General features: G+C 50.9%; 9 protein-coding genes across 9 annotated transcripts; 3 read left to right on the top strand and 6 right to left on the bottom strand.

Annotated features, from left to right (window-relative positions):
- Window positions 1–874: 874 nt before the first annotated feature.
- Window positions 875–1,435, bottom strand: PC9H_005238 (uncharacterized protein; the record flags this gene model as incomplete). Its single annotated transcript, XM_036774813.1, has 1 exon — window positions 875–1,435. The coding sequence occupies one exon, from the start codon at window positions 1,433–1,435 to the stop codon at window positions 875–877; it is 561 nt and encodes a 186-aa protein (XP_036633315.1).
- A 485-nt stretch (window positions 1,436–1,920) lies between these two features.
- Window positions 1,921–2,412, bottom strand: PC9H_005237 (uncharacterized protein; the record flags this gene model as incomplete). The annotated part of the gene is made up of 3 exons (XM_036774812.1): window positions 1,921–1,977; window positions 2,031–2,180; window positions 2,230–2,412. 3 exons carry the CDS (start codon window positions 2,410–2,412, stop codon window positions 1,921–1,923), a joined length of 390 nt encoding a protein of 129 aa, XP_036633314.1.
- Window positions 2,413–2,934: 522 nt separating this feature from the next.
- PC9H_005236 (uncharacterized protein) lies at window positions 2,935–4,831 on the bottom strand (the record flags this gene model as incomplete). Its single annotated transcript, XM_036774811.1, has 11 exons — window positions 2,935–3,072; window positions 3,128–3,268; window positions 3,318–3,448; window positions 3,498–3,639; window positions 3,693–3,945; window positions 4,001–4,079; window positions 4,130–4,231; window positions 4,285–4,372; window positions 4,423–4,605; window positions 4,658–4,720; window positions 4,781–4,831. 11 exons carry the CDS (start codon window positions 4,829–4,831, stop codon window positions 2,935–2,937), a joined length of 1,371 nt encoding a protein of 456 aa, XP_036633313.1.
- Window positions 4,832–5,440: 609 nt separating this feature from the next.
- On the bottom strand, window positions 5,441–6,422 carry PC9H_005235 (uncharacterized protein; the record flags this gene model as incomplete). Its single annotated transcript, XM_036774810.1, has 5 exons — window positions 5,441–5,524; window positions 5,583–5,723; window positions 5,775–5,838; window positions 6,141–6,257; window positions 6,319–6,422. 5 exons carry the CDS (start codon window positions 6,420–6,422, stop codon window positions 5,441–5,443), a joined length of 510 nt encoding a protein of 169 aa, XP_036633312.1.
- A 936-nt stretch (window positions 6,423–7,358) lies between these two features.
- On the bottom strand, window positions 7,359–10,612 carry PC9H_005234 (uncharacterized protein; the record flags this gene model as incomplete). Its single annotated transcript, XM_036774809.1, has 8 exons — window positions 7,359–7,399; window positions 7,481–8,074; window positions 8,129–9,161; window positions 9,211–9,370; window positions 9,428–9,669; window positions 9,728–10,265; window positions 10,322–10,432; window positions 10,494–10,612. 8 exons carry the CDS (start codon window positions 10,610–10,612, stop codon window positions 7,359–7,361), a joined length of 2,838 nt encoding a protein of 945 aa, XP_036633311.1.
- A 918-nt stretch (window positions 10,613–11,530) lies between these two features.
- Window positions 11,531–12,396, top strand: PC9H_005233 (uncharacterized protein; the record flags this gene model as incomplete). Its single annotated transcript, XM_036774808.1, has 5 exons — window positions 11,531–11,614; window positions 11,670–11,843; window positions 11,895–12,001; window positions 12,060–12,147; window positions 12,208–12,396. 5 exons carry the CDS (start codon window positions 11,531–11,533, stop codon window positions 12,394–12,396), a joined length of 642 nt encoding a protein of 213 aa, XP_036633310.1.
- A 284-nt stretch (window positions 12,397–12,680) lies between these two features.
- On the top strand, window positions 12,681–13,202 carry PC9H_005232 (uncharacterized protein; the record flags this gene model as incomplete). The annotated part of the gene is made up of 1 exon (XM_036774807.1): window positions 12,681–13,202. One exon carries the CDS (start codon window positions 12,681–12,683, stop codon window positions 13,200–13,202), a length of 522 nt encoding a protein of 173 aa, XP_036633309.1.
- A 648-nt stretch (window positions 13,203–13,850) lies between these two features.
- On the top strand, window positions 13,851–15,699 carry PC9H_005231 (uncharacterized protein; the record flags this gene model as incomplete). Its single annotated transcript, XM_036774806.1, has 8 exons — window positions 13,851–14,048; window positions 14,125–14,216; window positions 14,270–14,357; window positions 14,413–14,484; window positions 14,538–14,628; window positions 14,677–14,807; window positions 14,864–14,919; window positions 14,976–15,699. The coding sequence occupies 8 exons, from the start codon at window positions 13,851–13,853 to the stop codon at window positions 15,697–15,699; spliced, it is 1,452 nt and encodes a 483-aa protein (XP_036633308.1).
- A 114-nt stretch (window positions 15,700–15,813) lies between these two features.
- PC9H_005230 (uncharacterized protein) lies at window positions 15,814–18,670 on the bottom strand (the record flags this gene model as incomplete). Its single annotated transcript, XM_036774805.1, has 13 exons — window positions 15,814–15,980; window positions 16,072–16,156; window positions 16,217–16,327; window positions 16,399–16,577; window positions 16,635–16,695; window positions 16,755–16,925; window positions 16,986–17,126; window positions 17,182–17,220; window positions 17,292–17,749; window positions 17,800–17,920; window positions 17,976–18,074; window positions 18,142–18,316; window positions 18,375–18,670. The coding sequence occupies 13 exons, from the start codon at window positions 18,668–18,670 to the stop codon at window positions 15,814–15,816; spliced, it is 2,103 nt and encodes a 700-aa protein (XP_036633307.1).
- Between the last annotated feature and the right edge of the window lie 143 nt (window positions 18,671–18,813).

Below are 18,813 nucleotides of genomic sequence, written 5' to 3'. Positions count from 1 at the left end.
GTCTCGATCCGTTCGTTCGCGTCTGGCCACCTGCTGGCGTGAGAAGGAGGCCTATTTGCCTATTTCTTTATTTCGGATCTGAATTATAAAATAACCGTACGTTTCCAGAGGGGTTGTCCTCCAATCGTCTCCAATGCTGCTGGCTAAATTCTTGCTACCAGCCATCCGCGGGTCGATCATATCAGGGCCACCGATTAGATGGGCTGACTGAAGCGTCTTGGAGAAATGGTGACATCTTCCATCGTCAGATGCTCTACAAATGACTCAATCATCGAATCGGAACCTACGTCTATTTGGGGTACACGGCGAACAACGGGCGACTGCTAGCTCACAGACTCATCGGAGGAAGTCGACGTCCTATCTGCAAGACGCCGAGAGTTGTCGGACGAAGCCGTTCTGGGTGCTGATGTCTATCGAGTGTTTGTTCCGATGCCGCAAGTACGGCTCTGTCGCAGGCAGGAGTCTCTAGTGTGGTGACGATAAGAAAGTCAATTCATTGGTCCATAAGAAGCATGGTGAGTACCGTGACCATGCTCAGACGCCAAATCCGAGTACCGGACATGCCCTTCATGTACCATCTCGTTAGTTTACTGCTCGACGTAGACAATGTAGTCAACCGAGCATCTACCGAGCTTCGCATCGCCGCTTTCAAACTACCGATACATACCTTCGTGTTGGGTTCATCAGAGGAAGTGGAAGGCAATTCATGCTCTAGACGGTGCATACTAGCGTCATAGGACACCAGGTGGTACGGGTTCCATATATAGAGCTGATAGCAGTAGTTGACTGGGCTGAATAGAATGCCCATCGAGTAGTTATACGTTCATAGAAGCCATCGACGCCACATGGGACGCAAGAACGCACAGGAACTAGCCTACGACGACCTAGAATTTCGTACATGAGTCTTATGGGATCGAACACGAGTGTAGGAGACAAACTTGTAAGTCTCCTGCTCATCTGTAGACTCTTCGGACGATTGCCGTTCTTTCGCCTGTTCCTCCTCAAGAACCTCTAATCCGGGCAGCGAAATATTACCAGCATCTATCGTCCCATACAGCGCCTCCACGACCTTCGACTCCCTCACATTCTTAAAGTTACTCCACATCGAACCAGGTACCCCGTGGGCGCCATCCCGCCTCCTCCACTGGCTAATCTTCGGCGCCGACCGTCGCAAGTCCAGCTCATTCTGCAGGTCTTTGTACGAGATTGTCCCGACAGCGGTGTGCGCCAGCTTATCGTTCCCGCAAAACTCCTCGTCGATGCGCTGGAGGAGGTTTTCGGGTGTTATGAAGTGTTCAGATTGGTGGTAGAGCGAGATGAGAGCGCGCATTTTGTCGGGGGAAATGGGAGGCGAGGGCTGCCGTCTTTTCTTGGCCGATGAGGAGGCATGTCGGGCGAAGGTGCGCGTTGACGTACGGAGTGCCGACGAGGACATGGTTTTGGCTGTATTGAGAAGACCAAGTCGCGTCGGGAGATCGTGCACAAATATTTCAAAGTCCGAGGGAGCCGAACACGGCCCAGTCAAGTTCAACGGTTACTATTCCGTGAGTACTAGATTCCGTGAGTACTAGTAACACTGAACAGACTACAGACGATGACCGGTGGCGGCTTCAAGGATACGGTGGCCGAGATCATTTTACGGAGTGCCAGAAACAATGCGTGCTCCTTTTGCAGCACCAGCGTAGCAAGTAACTCCTGACTGCAGGCCAACTGCAGGCGACTTTCCAGTGCAACGACAAACCAAGTTGGTGATGCTAGGCATGGGGCCATGGTAACAAACGATTTCAGGCCGAAGAAAGGCATTTATCCACAATACTACAACATATTTAACAAAGTTTGTTCGTTGGAAACGGAGGTGGAGATCGTGTTTGCTCCACCTCAGTCGACCAGACAAAATAATGGTCACTCTGGACCAGCGCCCTACAGGAGCGGGTTCACGGAGCGACAGTTGAGTTTCAGCAAGAGTCCAACGACGGGCTGCCTGAGGTTTAGATCGACGTGTTATTTATTAGTGGACTGAAGGTACACACTAGGTCAGGATCACAGCAGAGATCCTTGTTGCCACAGGACATTTGGAACGGCCACGATAGCGGAGTGCACTGGACGCCCGCGGTATTGATCCCTGTAGGATCCAAGATACCGAGCGTGACGAGGAGCCCAGCTATAAGTGAATTCGAGACCTAAACATATCTAGGTTTCAATAGATCGACGTCCGATAGATAGACGTACAAGGTCAAGGGAGACGCAGCACCATAACTGTCCCTTTGGACAAGAGCTGGCTGGGTTGAGACTGATCTGACGAGGAGCTACGTCTACCTCAACAACCTCAGCTTCACCCACTGGAGTGACGGGTGTCGCGAGCACCGTCAACAAAGGGAGCACAAGAGCTGCCAGCAAGGGTGTCAAACGCATGTTGGGTCTGAGGATAAGACGATAGGATACGGCTTGAACGACGCGTCTTATATAGCTTAATTGCTTCGCGTAGCCAAGTCTCGAACGCGTTGAGCCTGTCTTCTCATTTAACCGGCGTGACGGAACGTACGGCAAGAACGAGCGAAAACATAGCAGTCTGACATGTGTATGGGAGCCCGTCTCACGAAGTGACGAGAGGGGTGGCAGAGCGTGGCGACGGAAGTCGTAATGACCTCGGGCCAAGTGGGAGGACTTCGTGTTCCTCCGTCTGCTTCATCTCCCAATCAGTACTTCTACCATCATGCGCTGTGCTGAAAGACCCACCCATCCGTAATGATTGTGAAATCTGTGACACAACTCAACGATGACATGTCTTGGCTTTCGAACGGCGAACGGCGAACGGAACATCCGAACGAATAAAACTGATATACGTGTCCATCGATGGGTTGTTAAGATATTGTTATCATATTATACAACTGCACATCCGTGCGTAACGAACTTTTGAGGCTCGACGGCGTTGAGTTAAAGGTGTGCTTGGGACTTGGGTTTCAAGCCAGCCTTCTCCAAGATCGCCTTCTCCTTCCTCTTGATAGCCGTCGCCCGCTCAACAACCTCGGCCGCACGCCTGAGCTCACGCTGGCCAACTTGTTGGAGATGGACCTGATAGGATCATTGATTAGCCCGGGTGCTCTGGTTCAAGTAAAGAGTAACTTACAGCGTCGGGGCCGTCAGCAATCCGTAGCGTACGGAGCCCAGCCCATGATTTGGCTAGGGGCTGGTCTTGACAGACACCCTCAGCACCGAAGGCTTGGATCGCACGGTCGATGACACCAAGGGCCATTGTGGGGACGACGAACTATTAGAAGTCAGATATGAAACTTCGAAGGCCAAAAATAGGCATTTACCTTAGCAATACCGATTTCCTTCAAAGCGCCCTTAGCAGTGAAATTATCAATCTGCAGAGCGGCGCTGAGGACGAGAAGACGAGCGCTCTCAATCTCGGCCCGCGAACGAGCGATATCAGCAATGACGGAGCCTGGGTTTAAAATTAGACGTGTTGAAGGAAGTAGAACTATGAAGCTTACCGTGTTCGTGGAGGTACTTGCCGAAAGTCTTCTTCGCGGGGTCCGTAACTCGCTGCAACATCAAGTCTAAAGCAGCAGAAGCAGCCCCGATGGAACGCATGCAGTGATGAATACGACCAGGGCCAAGACGACCTTGGATGATCTATAGCCACGTAAGATACCGTCTTGTTTCGCAGAATATGGGAAGCAACATACCTCGAAGCCCTTGCCCCATCCGAGTACCAAGTTACTTACCGGAACGCGAACGTTGTCGTAGATGATTTCACAATGGCCCTCGGGGGCATCGTCGTATCCGAACACCTTCATTGGGCGGATGACCTTGACACCAGGCGCGTCAGCAGGAACGAGGACGACACTCTGTTGTTCATGGGTGTTGGGGTTGGAAGCGTCGCTCTTTCCCATGAGGACGTGGACCTTGCAGCGGGGATCACCAGCTCCACTAATCCACCTAGAGAAGACGAAGTTACTACAAGCAAGCAACGTCTCGGATACCACCGACTAACCACTTGTGCCCGTTAATGACAATTTCGTCACCTTCACGTCTGAGCGAAGTGCGGATGTTGGTGGCGTCGGAAGAGGCGACTGGAATACATTAAGAAGGGTGTGCGAAATAGATTATGCAGAACACTCACTGAATCTCTCTGTCATGGCAAAGGCCGAACGGATTTCACCTCGGAGAAGAGGTTCGAGCCATTTCTTCTGTTGTTCGGGGTTTCCGTATTTCGCCAACACCTCTGTGATGAGTGATCAATGGTTGAAATGCTGCAGTTGGTAAATGACGACGTACCCATGTTGCCGGTATCCGGAGCAGCACAGTTAGTGACCTCAGAGGCCATGTGCCCTCCACGGCCGAGAAGTTCAGCCATAACAGCGTACTGAAGACCTGTAGTGAGTACCCAGAAACAGAAGATGAACAGGAACATACCTCGAGATTCGTGTAGTCGGTTCCGTGGTTGGGGTAGTGGCGCTTGCTGAGGAACATGTTCCACAAGCCGAGCTTCTTGGCCTTCTCCTTGAGCTCCTCAACCACCGGGATGATTGTCTGCCATCGAGTGCTGTCCTCAGGCAACTGGAGGTGAGCGAGTTCGCTGGCCGGCCAGACTTCCTCCTACATGACTAATATGAGTTCCCGAGCAACAAAAAATGAGAAAAAGACAAACCTCGAGGAACGTGACAAGCTTTGCGAGAGTTTCCTTCGCGTGTGGGGAGAACTTGTTCTCAATCTAGAAATAGGAGGACGGATGAGTGCTATTTGCCTAGTTGTCGCGAGCGCGGCAACGTACCAGAGCCCAGGACGACTCAGAGGTGTATTTGGTGATTGGGTGAGAAGACATGTTGTGTATGTTCGAGGTTGAGCAGGATTCTGCAGATTTGTCGCGGTCGGGTAGCTTATATGGGCGGAGGCCGGTGATGAGTGTACCCGGGACTACCAAATCTAGAATGCGGGGTACTCATTCAGGGCAATAGCCAGCTGGTCACGAGCCCACTCAGTCTACAGTAAAGAAATAACATGCGAGCAGATCACATCAAATAGCAAAAAGCTGGGTCTAGCTGGAGTCTAGCTGTAAATTCACGCTTCCTACGAGTAAATACGATGCGGTCTGGTTCTTCATCTAGGAGAGCTTGTTGTAGATAATAGATAATAATATTCGAGTTATCTATAGTTACAGAGCGCGCGCACTTGGCGTTCACTGGTGTGGTTGATAGTCTAAGGCAATGGAATTTCCAGTTTCTCAGCTACGAAATATGTCAAGACACACTCATGTTGCCTTATACGACTGTGTTGGGATTGCAGTATTACCAAAATCGATTGGGCCTCTAACGCAACAGAAGAGTTAAATGGCATCCAGGTCGATCGTTGAATTACTCAGGAGGATGTTGGTAGCACATTATACAACTAGTACCGCACGTATCTGCGTTACGGATTTTCGAACTGACGTTGACTAGAGGTAGGAGTGAGACTTGGATCTCAAGCCAGCCTTCTCCAAGATCTCCTTCTCCTTCCTGGCCATCGCCCGCTCAACGACCTGCCTAAATATCATTTTTAGCGTGGATCCTCATATTCGAGACTCGGTTTCTACTCACAGCGTCGGGGCCATCAGCAATCCACATCGTACGAAGTTCGGCCCATGATTTAGCCAAATGCTGGTCTTGGCAGACGCCCTCAGCACCATATGTTTGAATGGTACGGTCGATGACACCAAGGGCCACTGGAGGGACGAAGAACTGATGCGATTAAGAACTATGAAGCTTCAGAGGCCGGAGATAAGTATTTACCTTAGCGATACCAATTTCCTTCAGAGCACCTTTGGCGGTGAAGTTATCAATCTGCAGAGCCGCACTGAGAGCAATGACTGAGCCTGACGGTGGATTGCATTAGACGTGTCGACGGATGGAGACTTGTGGTATCATCATGGAGGTACTTGCCGAAGGTCTTCTTCGCAGGGTCTGTCACTCGTTGTAACATCCCAGGCAGCTGAAGCGGCACCAATGGCGCGCATGCAATAATGAATGCGACCAGGCCCGAGACGGCCTTGATTATTCTGTAGCTGCATAAGTCATCGTGTTTCTCCTGGTATAGAAGCAATATACTTCGAAGCCCTCACCCCACCCAAGGAACAAGTTAGTCACTGGAACGCGCACATTATCGTAGATAATTTCGCAATGACCTTCGGGGCATCATCGTATCCGAAAACCTTCATAGGGCGAATGACTCTGATACCAGGGCTGTGCACTCTGGTACGGATATCACCAGCTCCGCTAATCCACGTGAACACAAAGAAATCAGTACGAGCAAGCCTCCCAAATATCAGTGACCGACCATTTGTCCCCGTTGATGACAATCTCACCGCCTTCACGTCTGAGTGAAGTGCGGATGTTGGTGGCGTTGGAATAGGCGACTACAGTATATTTAGAGGCGTGCATGAAGTGAACAGCCTGGAAGCAACTGACTCTCTCTGTTATCACACCGTGCACTGATTTGTAGTTTTACGCTGGAACTGAAGAAAGTACGGTAAATGTATCCAGATTACTTTCTCGGTACTCTTGGGTGCAATATCAGAGAAGTATTGATCAGAAATTTCCTTATATGGCAATTTCTGCCCAATTCTTTCCTAATATTCAGCCCAAAAGTACCAAGGAAATAAACCGCTTACTTTCACCTTACTTTTAACAATCCCAGCTTAAAGGTACGTATCGGTGCACGGTGTGTATGGCAAAAGCAGAGGCTCAAGCCATTTCTTCTGCTATTCGGCGGTACCATACTTCGCCAATACCTCTGGAATACATCATCAGCGGGTTGGAACAGTGCTTCTAAAAAACAGACAACGTACCCACGTTACTAGTATCAGGTGCAGAACAATTCATGACCTCAGAGGCTAACAAGAGTCTCTTTCCCGTGGGGGAAGAACTTGCTTTCAATCTGGAAAGAATGAGGTTGATCCCCTGATTTTCCTGAGAAAGAATCGGAAACATACCATAGCCCAGGGGGACTCAGACGTGTATTTGGTGATTGAATGAGACGACATGGTGTATGCGTCCGGGACCGAACAGAATACTGTATAATTGTCCCGTTCGCCATGAATTATATATGGTTAGAAGTTGGCCAGAAGCCGGTGATGCATGTACCCGCAAATGCCAAGCCAACAATGCGAGGTGGGATCGCACCTATCGGGCGCGACTTTCAAAGTTCAATCTGATAAATAAAGCGACGTACTTTATAGGTAGAATACAGTGAGTACAGAGAGATCATACATGGACAGTAGCAAATAGCGCAAATAAAATCATTAAGGCTGTCCGCGGGTGAATATACAGATATACTGAATAGAGTTTCGCATAAATACTGGGGCACTTTGGGGTAAGTTACCGATGGCCCTCCTGATTTGAAGTGTCATTGTTCAAATCTCCGAACGGCGTGAAAGGAAGATCAGGGTCCAGGCCAAATGCGCCCGGGTCATAGCTATGCCAGAGCGAATCCTGCTCACCGCTCAATGAATAACCGTTTGAACGGTAATTTCGAATGTATTCCAACCCCGAGAATGGCAAGCCTGGGGCAGCGAATGACGCGCTCGGTGGCGTTGTTGAAAGCGCGCCAAGGTTCCCCATGTCTGTTGAAGGTTCGTAGTTCAGGAACGACGAATCGTACGGGGAGGGGTACGTGTTGAAACCGTTGTAGGACATGTTGGCATCATGGGTACTGGGAGGGAATAAATCCGGCCCACGATTGTCACTAGTGGACGGCCATGGTTGCGACTGCATTTGAGTTAAAGGCGCCGGGTGCATACTGAAATCGTAATTGAAAGACGTAGAAGGCGAAGTGACTTGGACAGGCGAGACGGCAGTATATGTCTGCGCATTTGCGAGTCTTGGGCTTGCCTCTTGTGAGCGTTCGACGGTCATAGATGGAGATGGAAGATTGACAGAGGACGGAGAACTATGAGGGCTAATATTCGTATTAGTTCGCGCTGGGTTTAGGGTCGGGCTCGAAAACGTTTGGTAATATGCGAGGCTGGCGCGCTCGACTGGTTCGGCCTCATCAATGCCACGTTTGCGCGAAGTAGACCTTGCTCTTTGTGCGGCTATACAAACGAGGTTAAAACAACCGCATCATCGTGAAAGAAAAAGAAGCCCACAATCAACACGGTAAGGCGACACAGCAGCTCGACGAGCAGAGCTAGCGTCGCGAGACTGAGTGCGCCGGTTCGGCCGTCCCTTGACGGGCCGACTACCAGAAGCCTGTATTGCTGAAGTGGAGATAGTGACAGAGCGGCGGCGTTCGACAAGTGTCGGGGATGTAGTTTGTGGGGGGGCTTCATTGATATCGCGAGGACCGTTCGCGATGGCTTCACTGGCGGTGTTGGCCAATTCGATCAACAACTCCTTGCACTTCCTCGCACCTGGCCACTGTCCTTCCCACTGTTCCATCGCAGTCAGTGTAGTCCTGGCTTCTTCCATAGCTGCCGTTGCTGCCCGAGGATCAGTGGCATGCATCGCGTACAGTAGAAGGATCACTGCCGAACTGAACAAATGCTGGATGAAGAAAGCTAGATGATGGGAGGGAGGCACGACGTCGCGCATCGAAGGTGCAAGACGGATACATGATCGAGCAGACGAGACGGCCTTTACGGTCGATTTGGGCGTGACTGGCTGATCCCTCTTAACCGGCAAGAAATTCCGATGCAGAGTTGTCAAGACAGAGTAGTAATGGCTGCATAGAACCGCGCCCATAGACACTTGCTCGTCGGTCTCTGATTGTGATTTGAACACCGCAGGCAGTTCGTCGCACCACTTCGTAAGTTCATTATCAAGGGACTCGACTAGTTTTTGCAAGTTGGCTTTCTGCTCGGGCTCCAGGTGTTCTTTGCAATTCTCAAGGGCATAGACCTCGCGTAGAACACGGCCAGCTATCTCGTAGAGTGAGATCAAGTAGGTGAAGCCGGCCATTAAAGATGGCTGTCGCTGGGTCATGGGGGCGCCAGTAAAGTACTCCGATAGATGGTCGTCGTCGACCTCAACGGGCATCTCGACATCGCAGTCGGAGTCATTCACGCCTAGCGGTCTTCCCAGCGCCAGAGCGAGCATGCGGTCGAGCGTGTATACTCCCCACCAGATCCGCCGGCGTGTCTCCTTCTCGATCGGTGTGATAACAAGCCGACGAGGGGAACGCTGTGCTAGATGAGTAATCTCCCCAACGGAAAGATAACGGACGGCTTACATGGAGACCAAGATCTTGCCCGATCCGAACGGCCTGCCCCACAAGAATCCAAGCCTGCGGCAGACAATTTACCGAGCACAGGAAGGAAGACATGAGAAGGAAACATTGTACATGTGCCACTTGCGTGTGTGCGTGACTGATGTACTGCAGAATCAAGGCCCTAAAGGATACATTAATCTGACGATTGGCGGCAGAACGCGAGCGCATGGAAACATACCGTTCGTAGTAAACCATGCCCATGCCTCCTTCGTCCATACTTCTTCCAAGCGTGAGGCGTTTGTCATCCACGAGATGGGCAGCGCAGGCATAAACGGCAAACACAAGAGCAACAAATGCGGCTTCAGAACGGACATGAGTAGCGTCGTGTTTGTTCTCCATAAGAGTCCTATACTGCCTTAGGAACGATGGCTTGTCGATTACCGGCATTAAAAAGTGGAAGCGGGCAAAATATGCCTCGATCTGTTGATATAGATCAACATGAGTGAATCGCAAGGCAAATTTGATGACCTCAACATACCAGCTTATCAGCCAAATCAGGTTCGGGGTATTCGACCTCTTCGGGGCCAGGAAGAGCTCGAACCTTGCCAAAGAAGACTTGGGCAGGAAAATACAACTTATTTACGCTGGGACCGGGTGCACGGGGATCTTCCTCCATTGGTGAAACCCGATGAAGGGGGGACGAAGTAAGCGCACGGAAGGATTGTATGAGCGACATCGTCGATGATCCCCCAATCCAACGAAAGTGGCCATGCTCATCAAGCGCAAGCTGTCCGAACGATTCGCTAACTTCGTCTTCGGCCTTCACAGGGGTTCCTGGCTCAGAGGAACCAGATCGCTTGTGTTCCTTGTTATTTATGAGATTACGTAGATTGACGGCGAGAGCCTTGGGATTTGCGTTGTCTTTCGAAGCCGTCCCAGGACCTGTGGAACTGCCGGCCGCCGCATCCGTGCTATTCGAGCCATTGGCCATTGGTCCAATCTGCTCAAGCACAGGCGCAATTTGGGTGAAGAGCGACTCCATGTGAAGTAGGCGAGCTTCGAGCTCTTGTACATAGCTAAATCACTGAAAATCAGACGAAAAATGACCTAGTTGACGAGCTCTATAACTCACTGGCGGCTTAGTGCTGCTCTGTCTTTCGTCTGCAACCAAGTGCACTGCGAGCCCGTGGAGGCACATTGGGAGCACGTAGGCTCGCAGCCATCACATTTAATTTTCTTGCGTCTGCGCGGTGAAAGGCTCTCATCAAGAGGCGCACAATTAACTGACAAAAAGGCATACGCACCTGCAACTCTCGCAAGCCCGCCACACTCGCCTCCGCTGAAGCTGTATTGGCTTCTGGCCGATGTCTGGGGACTGTGGCTGGCCGTCTTCTGTTCGTTTCTTCTTTGAATGGTGTGTCATTGAGTTGAAATCCTCTCCCTTGGCCATATTGTGAGATGAGCAGACTTATATGGAGATGAGGAGTAAATTAGGGACTAGACAGGCAGCGTGCGAAGGTTGCACAAGGACTCGGTTCGGCCCGTGATTCCTGTCTGCCTTTGCTGGGTCCTCGCTAGCGTGAACTTGCTGTGGTGGTGCAGTACTCTGGATGAAGCGAAGCGCTGGGGCCAATCTGGGGGTGAGACAGGGTTTTGGAGAAGAAGATGGGGGATGGTGGGCCAAACTCCGGTACGTGGTTGTGTCCCCTGCTCACAAGACAATGCTGTGAAGGCTCATCGGCACCCCCTGACATCCCTTCGCCCATATGCAGGCATCTCCGGTCCCTTGGGCGCCGCACTCATATGTGGCTAGGTAATTGTTGTTCTGTCATTCTGATGCTGACAGTCATCAGCCCGTGCTCATCGATAGTATCGATGGACGGCACTCGTAGTAAAATATAGCTTAATCCCGTTTCTTGATTTTTTTCTCTTTGCATTTCGTGCAAGGCTACAAACCTGCATGGCGACCCATGGTTTTCGTGACATTCTAGAAAGTACGCCCAGGTAGAGCACGCGGACAGTCAGACGCCTGAAAGGAGGTAAGAGGTTTCAAGCCAGTTCTTAGCTGCTGATTCCATGAACCTTGGGTCATTTGATGCGACGCCAGACGATGCCAGACGCCAAACAAGGATGCGGGTCCAACTACGGCCTTCTTGTAAAGCCGCAAAAAGAATCCAAATTGATGAATATATTTCGAGGCGAACAGCGCCGTACTGACATCATGCAAAAGAGACGCTGCGGTCCCTGAGTGCTACGCCGAGTCACGTGTATATGGTTCCCACGAACACTCCAGTTCGAGTCCGGAATTTTCAAATTCGAAGGCGCTGTATAACAGGTCACCATGGCCGATGTCGAAACAGCCCAGTTGTCCTCCACGAACCCAGCAGATCTGGCTATCGACGATGGGGAGGAAGCAGATTCCAAGGTATCTCTTGTTTACCGTGTCTCACCCCTTGGCGTCATGGTTTCTTTGTGAATAGGAAATTATGCTTATGAAACAACGGGTGGAGGAGATGGAGATGGAGGCCAAGAAACTTAGAGAGCTCCAAGCTGCAGCAGAGCAGGCGAACAGCATGGAAGGGGAAGACGGGTCGGCAATGGAGACAGAGGAGGAAAAAGCGGCGGCTGATGGGAGAAGTATCTATGTTGGAAATGTGTGTCGCCAGAATTCAACAATGTCCCCTCATTTCGCTAATTTGTTAAAGGTCGACTACAGCGCGACGCCAGAAGAAATTCAAGGGCACTTCCAAGCGTGCGGCACCATCAATCGAGTGACTATCCTATGCGATAAGTTCACCGGCCACCCAAAAGGGTATGTCCAAACTGCGGCCACATCGTGCAATATTAACCACCACCCGCTTCCTTCGCAGATATGCGTACGTAGAATTCGCAGAACCCGAACACATTGACGCAGCACTGGCTATGGATAACTCCTTATTCCGAGGGAGATTAATCAAGGTCAATACCGGTGTCTGAATTCTATTCGCCGCTTCCGTTGACCGCTCTAAATATACACAGGTCACACCGAAGCGAACTAATATACCGGGCTTCAATCGAGGCCGTGGCCGTGGCGGATATCGCGGTGGGTACCGCGGAGGCTATCGAGGGCACGGAGGCTTCAGTCCATACGCGAGGGGTCGTGGCAGGTATGCAAATCAATTCTTGGCCCTACCATCTGGCAAACTGACAAACAAACCCTGCTATTAGGGGACGAGGACGGGGATTCTGACGAGTGCCTACCCAAAAGCCCGCAGTATTCGGGGCGTACCACTTCTTCGCTCGACCGCTGGGACCCTTATACCACTGTCGATTTCCATTGACATGGGAATGATTGAGACCATTGTGTTCATTACTACGTATATTTACCGCACAGCTGCACAAGCCATGTAATATGTTATCGCAATCTTTCTTGTATTTCACTGGCTGAAATGTGACAAGCGCGTGACTTTTCTTCTCCCCCGACGGGCGCTTGCAGGTTCCCGAACTCTTCAATGCTCTCCAATATCTTCAGGCATGGAATACGGCAAATGTCGACAGCGACACCGTCGGGCGTCGTGTCTGGAGGCTACGCCTTCTCCAAGACGGCCATAATACACCCGGAACCATTCACCGCACCCCCGAAAGCCTTGCAGGAGGGCAAAGGTCTGATGGCTTACCTCCAAAAAAGCCTCCCGACGCAGGACAAACAACGTCTCCTCCGAACGTACTTCTCGAGGACCTCGCCCTCGCGTCTGCAGCCCGGATCTATCATCACCGTCACAATGGAACACGCGCCCACCAATTTTACGGGTGTCCTGCTGGGAATTCGAAGGAGGGGAGTGGATACGTCGTTCCTGCTGAGAAATATCATACAGAGGACGGGCGTGGAGATGCAGGTGTTTGTGAACTCGCCGCATTTGAAGGATATACGGGTAGTGCAGACGCCGCCGAAGGGCAGGATGCGGAGAGCCAAGTTGTTCTACCTCAGGGACTCACCTGAGAAGATGAGCACGCTGGCTAGCAATAAACGGTGACGGGTACGTTGCACTGCTCTTCGTCTATTGGACGCGGCTGATAATTTGCTCACCGTCAGGTCGTTTGGATACTGCATGAGGCTGCGAGAGGCGTATTTTAGCTTTTATATGAATTCAACAAGCTACTTGAAGCTAGATGCTGTTCTCAACGACACAGAGATGCTGCCACGGACAACGAGACAATGTAAGCTTGTGCTGGGGACATCAAACATGTGTGGGCTGGTGGGACGAGATTTCATGTGCACAAACGCTCGGGAGTGATGGCTGCTGCAAAACCTTCTGCGCCTATCAAATACGGTAGAGCATCTGGCTGGGAGATTCTGATTCAATGTTACACCCCGGCGGGGTTCTGCCAAAGTCTGGGCAAAGTCTGCAACTACTTGAGTTCGTAGATGTTGGGAAAATAATAAATCACGTTGACCTTAATGCTTTGAAATGAGCGTGTTGTCTGTGCGCTTTGCAGATCCATATTCGTTCAGAAGCACTGGCCTGAGTGCGATTCATGAACTTGAACGTACTCTTTAGCAATGGCGTGAGATAAATTTCCCAAAGCGGCCATCGCGGCAATGATGTCTGAACTGAATTTCTCGCCTATCTCGACGACGACGACCACGACGACGACTGCATCGCACAGGCGAAACATTATTGATGGCACCCGGGAGACCCCGCCTACCGTCCCTACGCTCCCTCACTGGTCGGCGTCGCAGCACCACCACTTCGCCAGGCCCGCCTTCGCCGACATTCTCTGATACCACACATGTCTCGGCCATGAACTTTGGGAATGACGGCCCAGAGAAGATTATCACACGAGCGAACTTGAAAGCGAGTTTGCAGGCATACCAGGATGTACGTATCTAAGCAATAGTGCAATCACTTACATTGCGGTGGAGTCAGCGCGATAACTGACTCGGTACCTCCGTAGCTTGTGGATACATGCGCGAATTACCGGGCTGCGTTGGTGGCCATGTCTCGCGCTACCGCAGCGTTTGCAGACGCGATGTCCGTATGTTCTGGGTAAGGCGGTCGGTATGACGTCGGGGAATCTGTGCTCACTCATATATTTCTAGTCTCAAGGGCCCCTCATACGAAGCTGGCACCCGAATGCAGGCGGCGTCAGGTCTTCATCATTTAATAGGAAATCAATGGCATGTACTTGTAAGTTTATGTCAATCACGCTCAATGCTGCAGTGCTCATCCGGCCTTACTGTAGGCCGAAAATCTGGACAAAAAGTTTGAGAAACCTATGCAGCAACACCTAGATAACTATCGAACAATAGTCAATGTGAGTAGCTGATCCATTCTCGTCGGGCTTCTAGTGTTAATGGTCTTCTTTAGGAGCGCTCTGCTTCGTACGAGAGCGCGCTTCGAGAGAAGAGTCGAGTCATCCGGGAGACGGAAATGAAGAATATGAACCGTAAAGAACGAAGTGAGTCCATGTGCCGTACGGGTCACGCTATCATGAACCTTTGTGTAGATCTTCAAAGCTTCCGTGAGGCACTTGCTATACTGCAACGGCAGGTCGACGATCTCGATGACCTGAAGAAGGCCCACTACCAAGATATCATGGACCACGAGGAGGAAGTGTGGGACGTCGTGCAAAGCAAGGTATTATTATCGCTCTGCTGTGCACCCCTATACGCCCAATTTACAATCAATGACAGGTCTGCTTGGTCGTGCGGTCGACTATGGACGTCTTCGATAGATTCACAGCTAAAGCGTACTTATCATTCCCATCCACGTGCGATTGTGCGAGCGCTGATCGTTTACATTCAGTTCTGACCCCATTATTGAGCCGATGCTCAATGTAGTGCCCGACCCATTTGATTCGTATGGCCCGCCGCAAGCGGAGGATCAAATCTTCAGCATCTTACCTCCACTTTCCATTCTATCAAACCAACCCTCGGCATCCCCCAGCCCGATGTCCCAAACACCAGAACCAGAGGCCTTTAGGGGACTGCCAGTCTCGACCACCCCTCCTGCATGGAGCAACACCAACGCCGTCTCGTTCCCATCCATCGAATCCCCAAGCCCCTCGTCCTCAGAATGGTCTGATGTCTCCCCACCTAAATCGATCTCACCCAGAAACACCCCTCCCCGATCGGCCTCTCCACCGTATTCCCAGCGCAGACAATCCGTGCCACCTGTCTTTGGGCATTTCTCGCGCAAGAGCGACTCCAAGTTGCGATCAATGCTATCGGTTATAGATGAAAGTCAGCCACGCCCCCATGAATCCAGAGATATTGAAGAACACACGCATTCTCGATCATCTTCCACCCCAACCATTAATGGCACTGTGGGTCAGGAACCTGAGACCAGCTGGACCAATTTCACGTATGGGCAATCCCCATATGCTACTGTCAATAGCGATAATGATGGGGAATTGACACCACGGCACTCTGCTATGTTTAGTACTGAATCTCCTCCGCCGTTATCAGAGGAACAGCTCTTACCCTCCAAGCCACCTGACCATGTGGCCCATACCCCTTTGCCCTCTTAGCCTGGGACACGTTAACATTGGTCTTATATGGGACTTCGAGATTATTATGATCGTAATGTAATATCTGATACGTTACTTTTCCCATCTCCACGTACATTATGTCTATACTATATTTCACCTTGTAGTTGATCGTGGCTGTAGCCCGTACTGGTATAGCACCTCTTCGTTGACTGAAGCGGGACTTTTGAACAGCAAGTCGGTTCCGACACTCGTCTTAGGAAACGCGATCACTTCACGAATAGACTGGGCCTGGCAGAGAATAGCCATGAGGCGATCGAAGCCTGAGAGTCGTGGAGAAGAAAAGAATGCGGCAGAAATAGTTGAAAGATCGCTCAATGGAATATTCGAGGGTGACAGACAGGACAAACTCACCCAGAGCAATGCCCCCATGAGGTGGTGCGCCACATTTGAGGGCGTGCAACAGGTGATTAAATGGTGCTTTCTCCGGCTCAGTCAACTAATAGATAGATCGATCAATTGTATGTTTCACGTCAAGGAAAGACGAATTGTTGCTAACCTGAAGCACTTCAGAGAAAATATATTCTTGCATGGCAGCATCGTGTATCCTAACCGAGCCGCCGCCGATCTCTACACCGTCTAGAACCAGATCATAGTGCTGTCCGCGAACCTAAGAAATCAGACAACCCGGCATCAATTTCGCCATTGAGCGATGTCGGAGGCGAGATAAAGGCGTCTTACCGCTGCCAAGTCACCGTTGTACATCGCCTCGATGTCCTGCCACATTGGTGCGGTAAACGGGTGATGCGTACTGCTCCATCGACCATGAGCTAGAAACTCCTTGTCCTGATCCCCGCGCGTGAACAAGGGGAACTCAGTGATCCACAAGAAATGGGGTTTCGTGGTGGGTTTGTATGCTCCTAATGGACAAAACGGTGAATCAATGGAAGCCCTCATGATCGCTGCGATTGACGGACCAGAAGCTTGAGCCACTTGGAATAATTGTGTGCGTAACCTTCCTAAGGCTGTGGACCCACCCTGCGTTTGGCCGTTCGTCTCAGTAAAATGGAAGACAGATGGCGCTAGGTGTCCGTTACCTGAGGTCGACGCGAGCGGCGAGAAAGCCATACGTCATCGCCTGGCTTTGCATTCAAGACCCCATTAATATCGGTATAGGAAGATTGCATAATTTCCGGGGGCGTTGGGGGTATAAGGCTATTATTGAATGCCCAAGATGTAATATTTTCATCGGTGATTGTAACGCGCTCCTGACAATGGTGGGCGAATGAGTAACAAGACGTCAAACGGCGGGAAAAGGGTTTACAAACAGTTTGAGGCGATGCTTCACATTGGTTAGATGCCTGAATGAATTTCGATCCCTTGGGAACTAGAATGCACTCCAGGACTTCGTCTTCCTTCGCGAGAGGATCGCTTAGGGGAGGTGGCAAAGAGGGCGTAAGGTTGGCGATCTACGTCTGATTCATGCATGCGCTTAGATTCACGGAAAATTCGAGAATTATTCACCTCCAGGCCGTAGCGAGTGTCTGGCTTGTCGGATCCATACTGTAAGGCACCGTTGAGTAATAGTCGGAGAAATGACGAGGGCGATTTCTAGGGAAACGGAGAACACGCACACGTGTCATAGCATCATGGTATGTCATGACTTTAAACCGCTCTGGCAGGGATACGCCTTCCACGGTAGACCATACACGTCGGATCAGGGATTCGACGACATCGCGGATTTGTTGACCACCTATCCTCCAAGCAGATGTAGACAAGGACTCTACGTTGTGTTCAGTGCCCCAGGACACGAAGGCCATTTCCATATCGACCTGCGTGAATTCTGGCTGCCTGTCCTTGCGACCATCTTCATCTCGAAAACACCTCGCTAATTGATAGTATCTGTCAACACCCCCCGAACACATAAGCAACTGCTTCGGTTGCTGAGGGGATTGTTGAAGAGCGTAAAAAAGGGGTACATCGCTGAGATTGCCGATATTGCTCCCCGACAGCGATCGAGTAGGAACGAGGAATTCTCGAGCACCCTCGGGCGATGATCTGAGCAAAACGGGAGTTTCGACTTCGAGAAAGTCTACAATAGGGTAAAATGTTAAGTTGGGAGGTGGACTGACGGAAAGGTACCTTGCTCGTGAAGAAGGTTGCGGATAATATGTGCTACTTGACTTCGCTTCCTCAAATTTTGGGATACGGGGTCACGCCGGAGATCTAAATATCGATAGCGGGACCTTAACTCATCGTTTGGCTGTGACAGATGCACCGATCAGAAAGCTTGAGAAAGAGCATACCGCTAAGCATACCAAGTTGTGCACATTTGAAGATAGGAAGGGGATAGCAGGATCTGCTGGATTTAAAAGCGTATAGTTGTCCACCTGGACATCAATATCACCTGTACCGCCCTTTTAAAGTGATATCAATATAGCTAGCCAAGCAGCTATTTACCTCCGCAAATAAGGCACCACTTACATGCCGGCGGGCGGATTGGGGTCTCAGGACGACAGTACCCTCGATGAGCACCACGGACTCTGTAGGGACATTAGAAAGACCATGTAGGAGGCTAGCCTGATTTGAACGGTCGACAATTAGCTGAGTTGTGCCATGAGAATCCTTCAGCGGAAAGAAAGACACGAGTTTTCCCTTTCTTGAAAGAGCCAAAGTTGAGTAATTCCGCGTGGGACTGTGAGACGGAAGAGGATTACCGCTCAGGAAGCAGCCAGCCCCCGAGAATGACTCGTGAACCATTGTCTGCGGCCGAGAGCTGCCCGCAAGTATGGGTTCTTGCCTGAAACGGGGCTGGAGATTGATTTAGCGACACGGTGGATTCGCGACGCGTCCAGTCACTGACCCGAATGCGGCTTGATTTGGGAGCGAGGGTCTTGTGACTGCTGAGAATACGACCTTTTGCTCGCATGGCCGCCAAGCTTGTGGCATTTGGGAAGCCCCCCACGGAATCGATGAAATGAAGAGAAAACGGTGAGGAAGCGAGGTGCGACATGGATCATGGAGGACCAGAGCAAGAGGTGTTCGCTTACATAAGGACCCTGTACAATCGATGATAGCCCCTGTGGCTGTCCTCTCCCTTAAAAACTCCAGCTGCAATTCTCAACATGAATCACATCTTTCACCCAGCCAACGCCC

The sequence above is a fragment of the Pleurotus ostreatus genome (genome assembly GCF_014466165.1).
Source record: "Pleurotus ostreatus strain PC9 chromosome Unknown scaffold_3, whole genome shotgun sequence".
In the NCBI taxonomy this organism is placed as follows: Eukaryota; Fungi; Basidiomycota; class Agaricomycetes; order Agaricales; family Pleurotaceae; genus Pleurotus; species Pleurotus ostreatus.
Note: the sequence above shows the minus strand (reverse complement) of the source record. Positions and strands in the feature narration are given on the sequence as shown.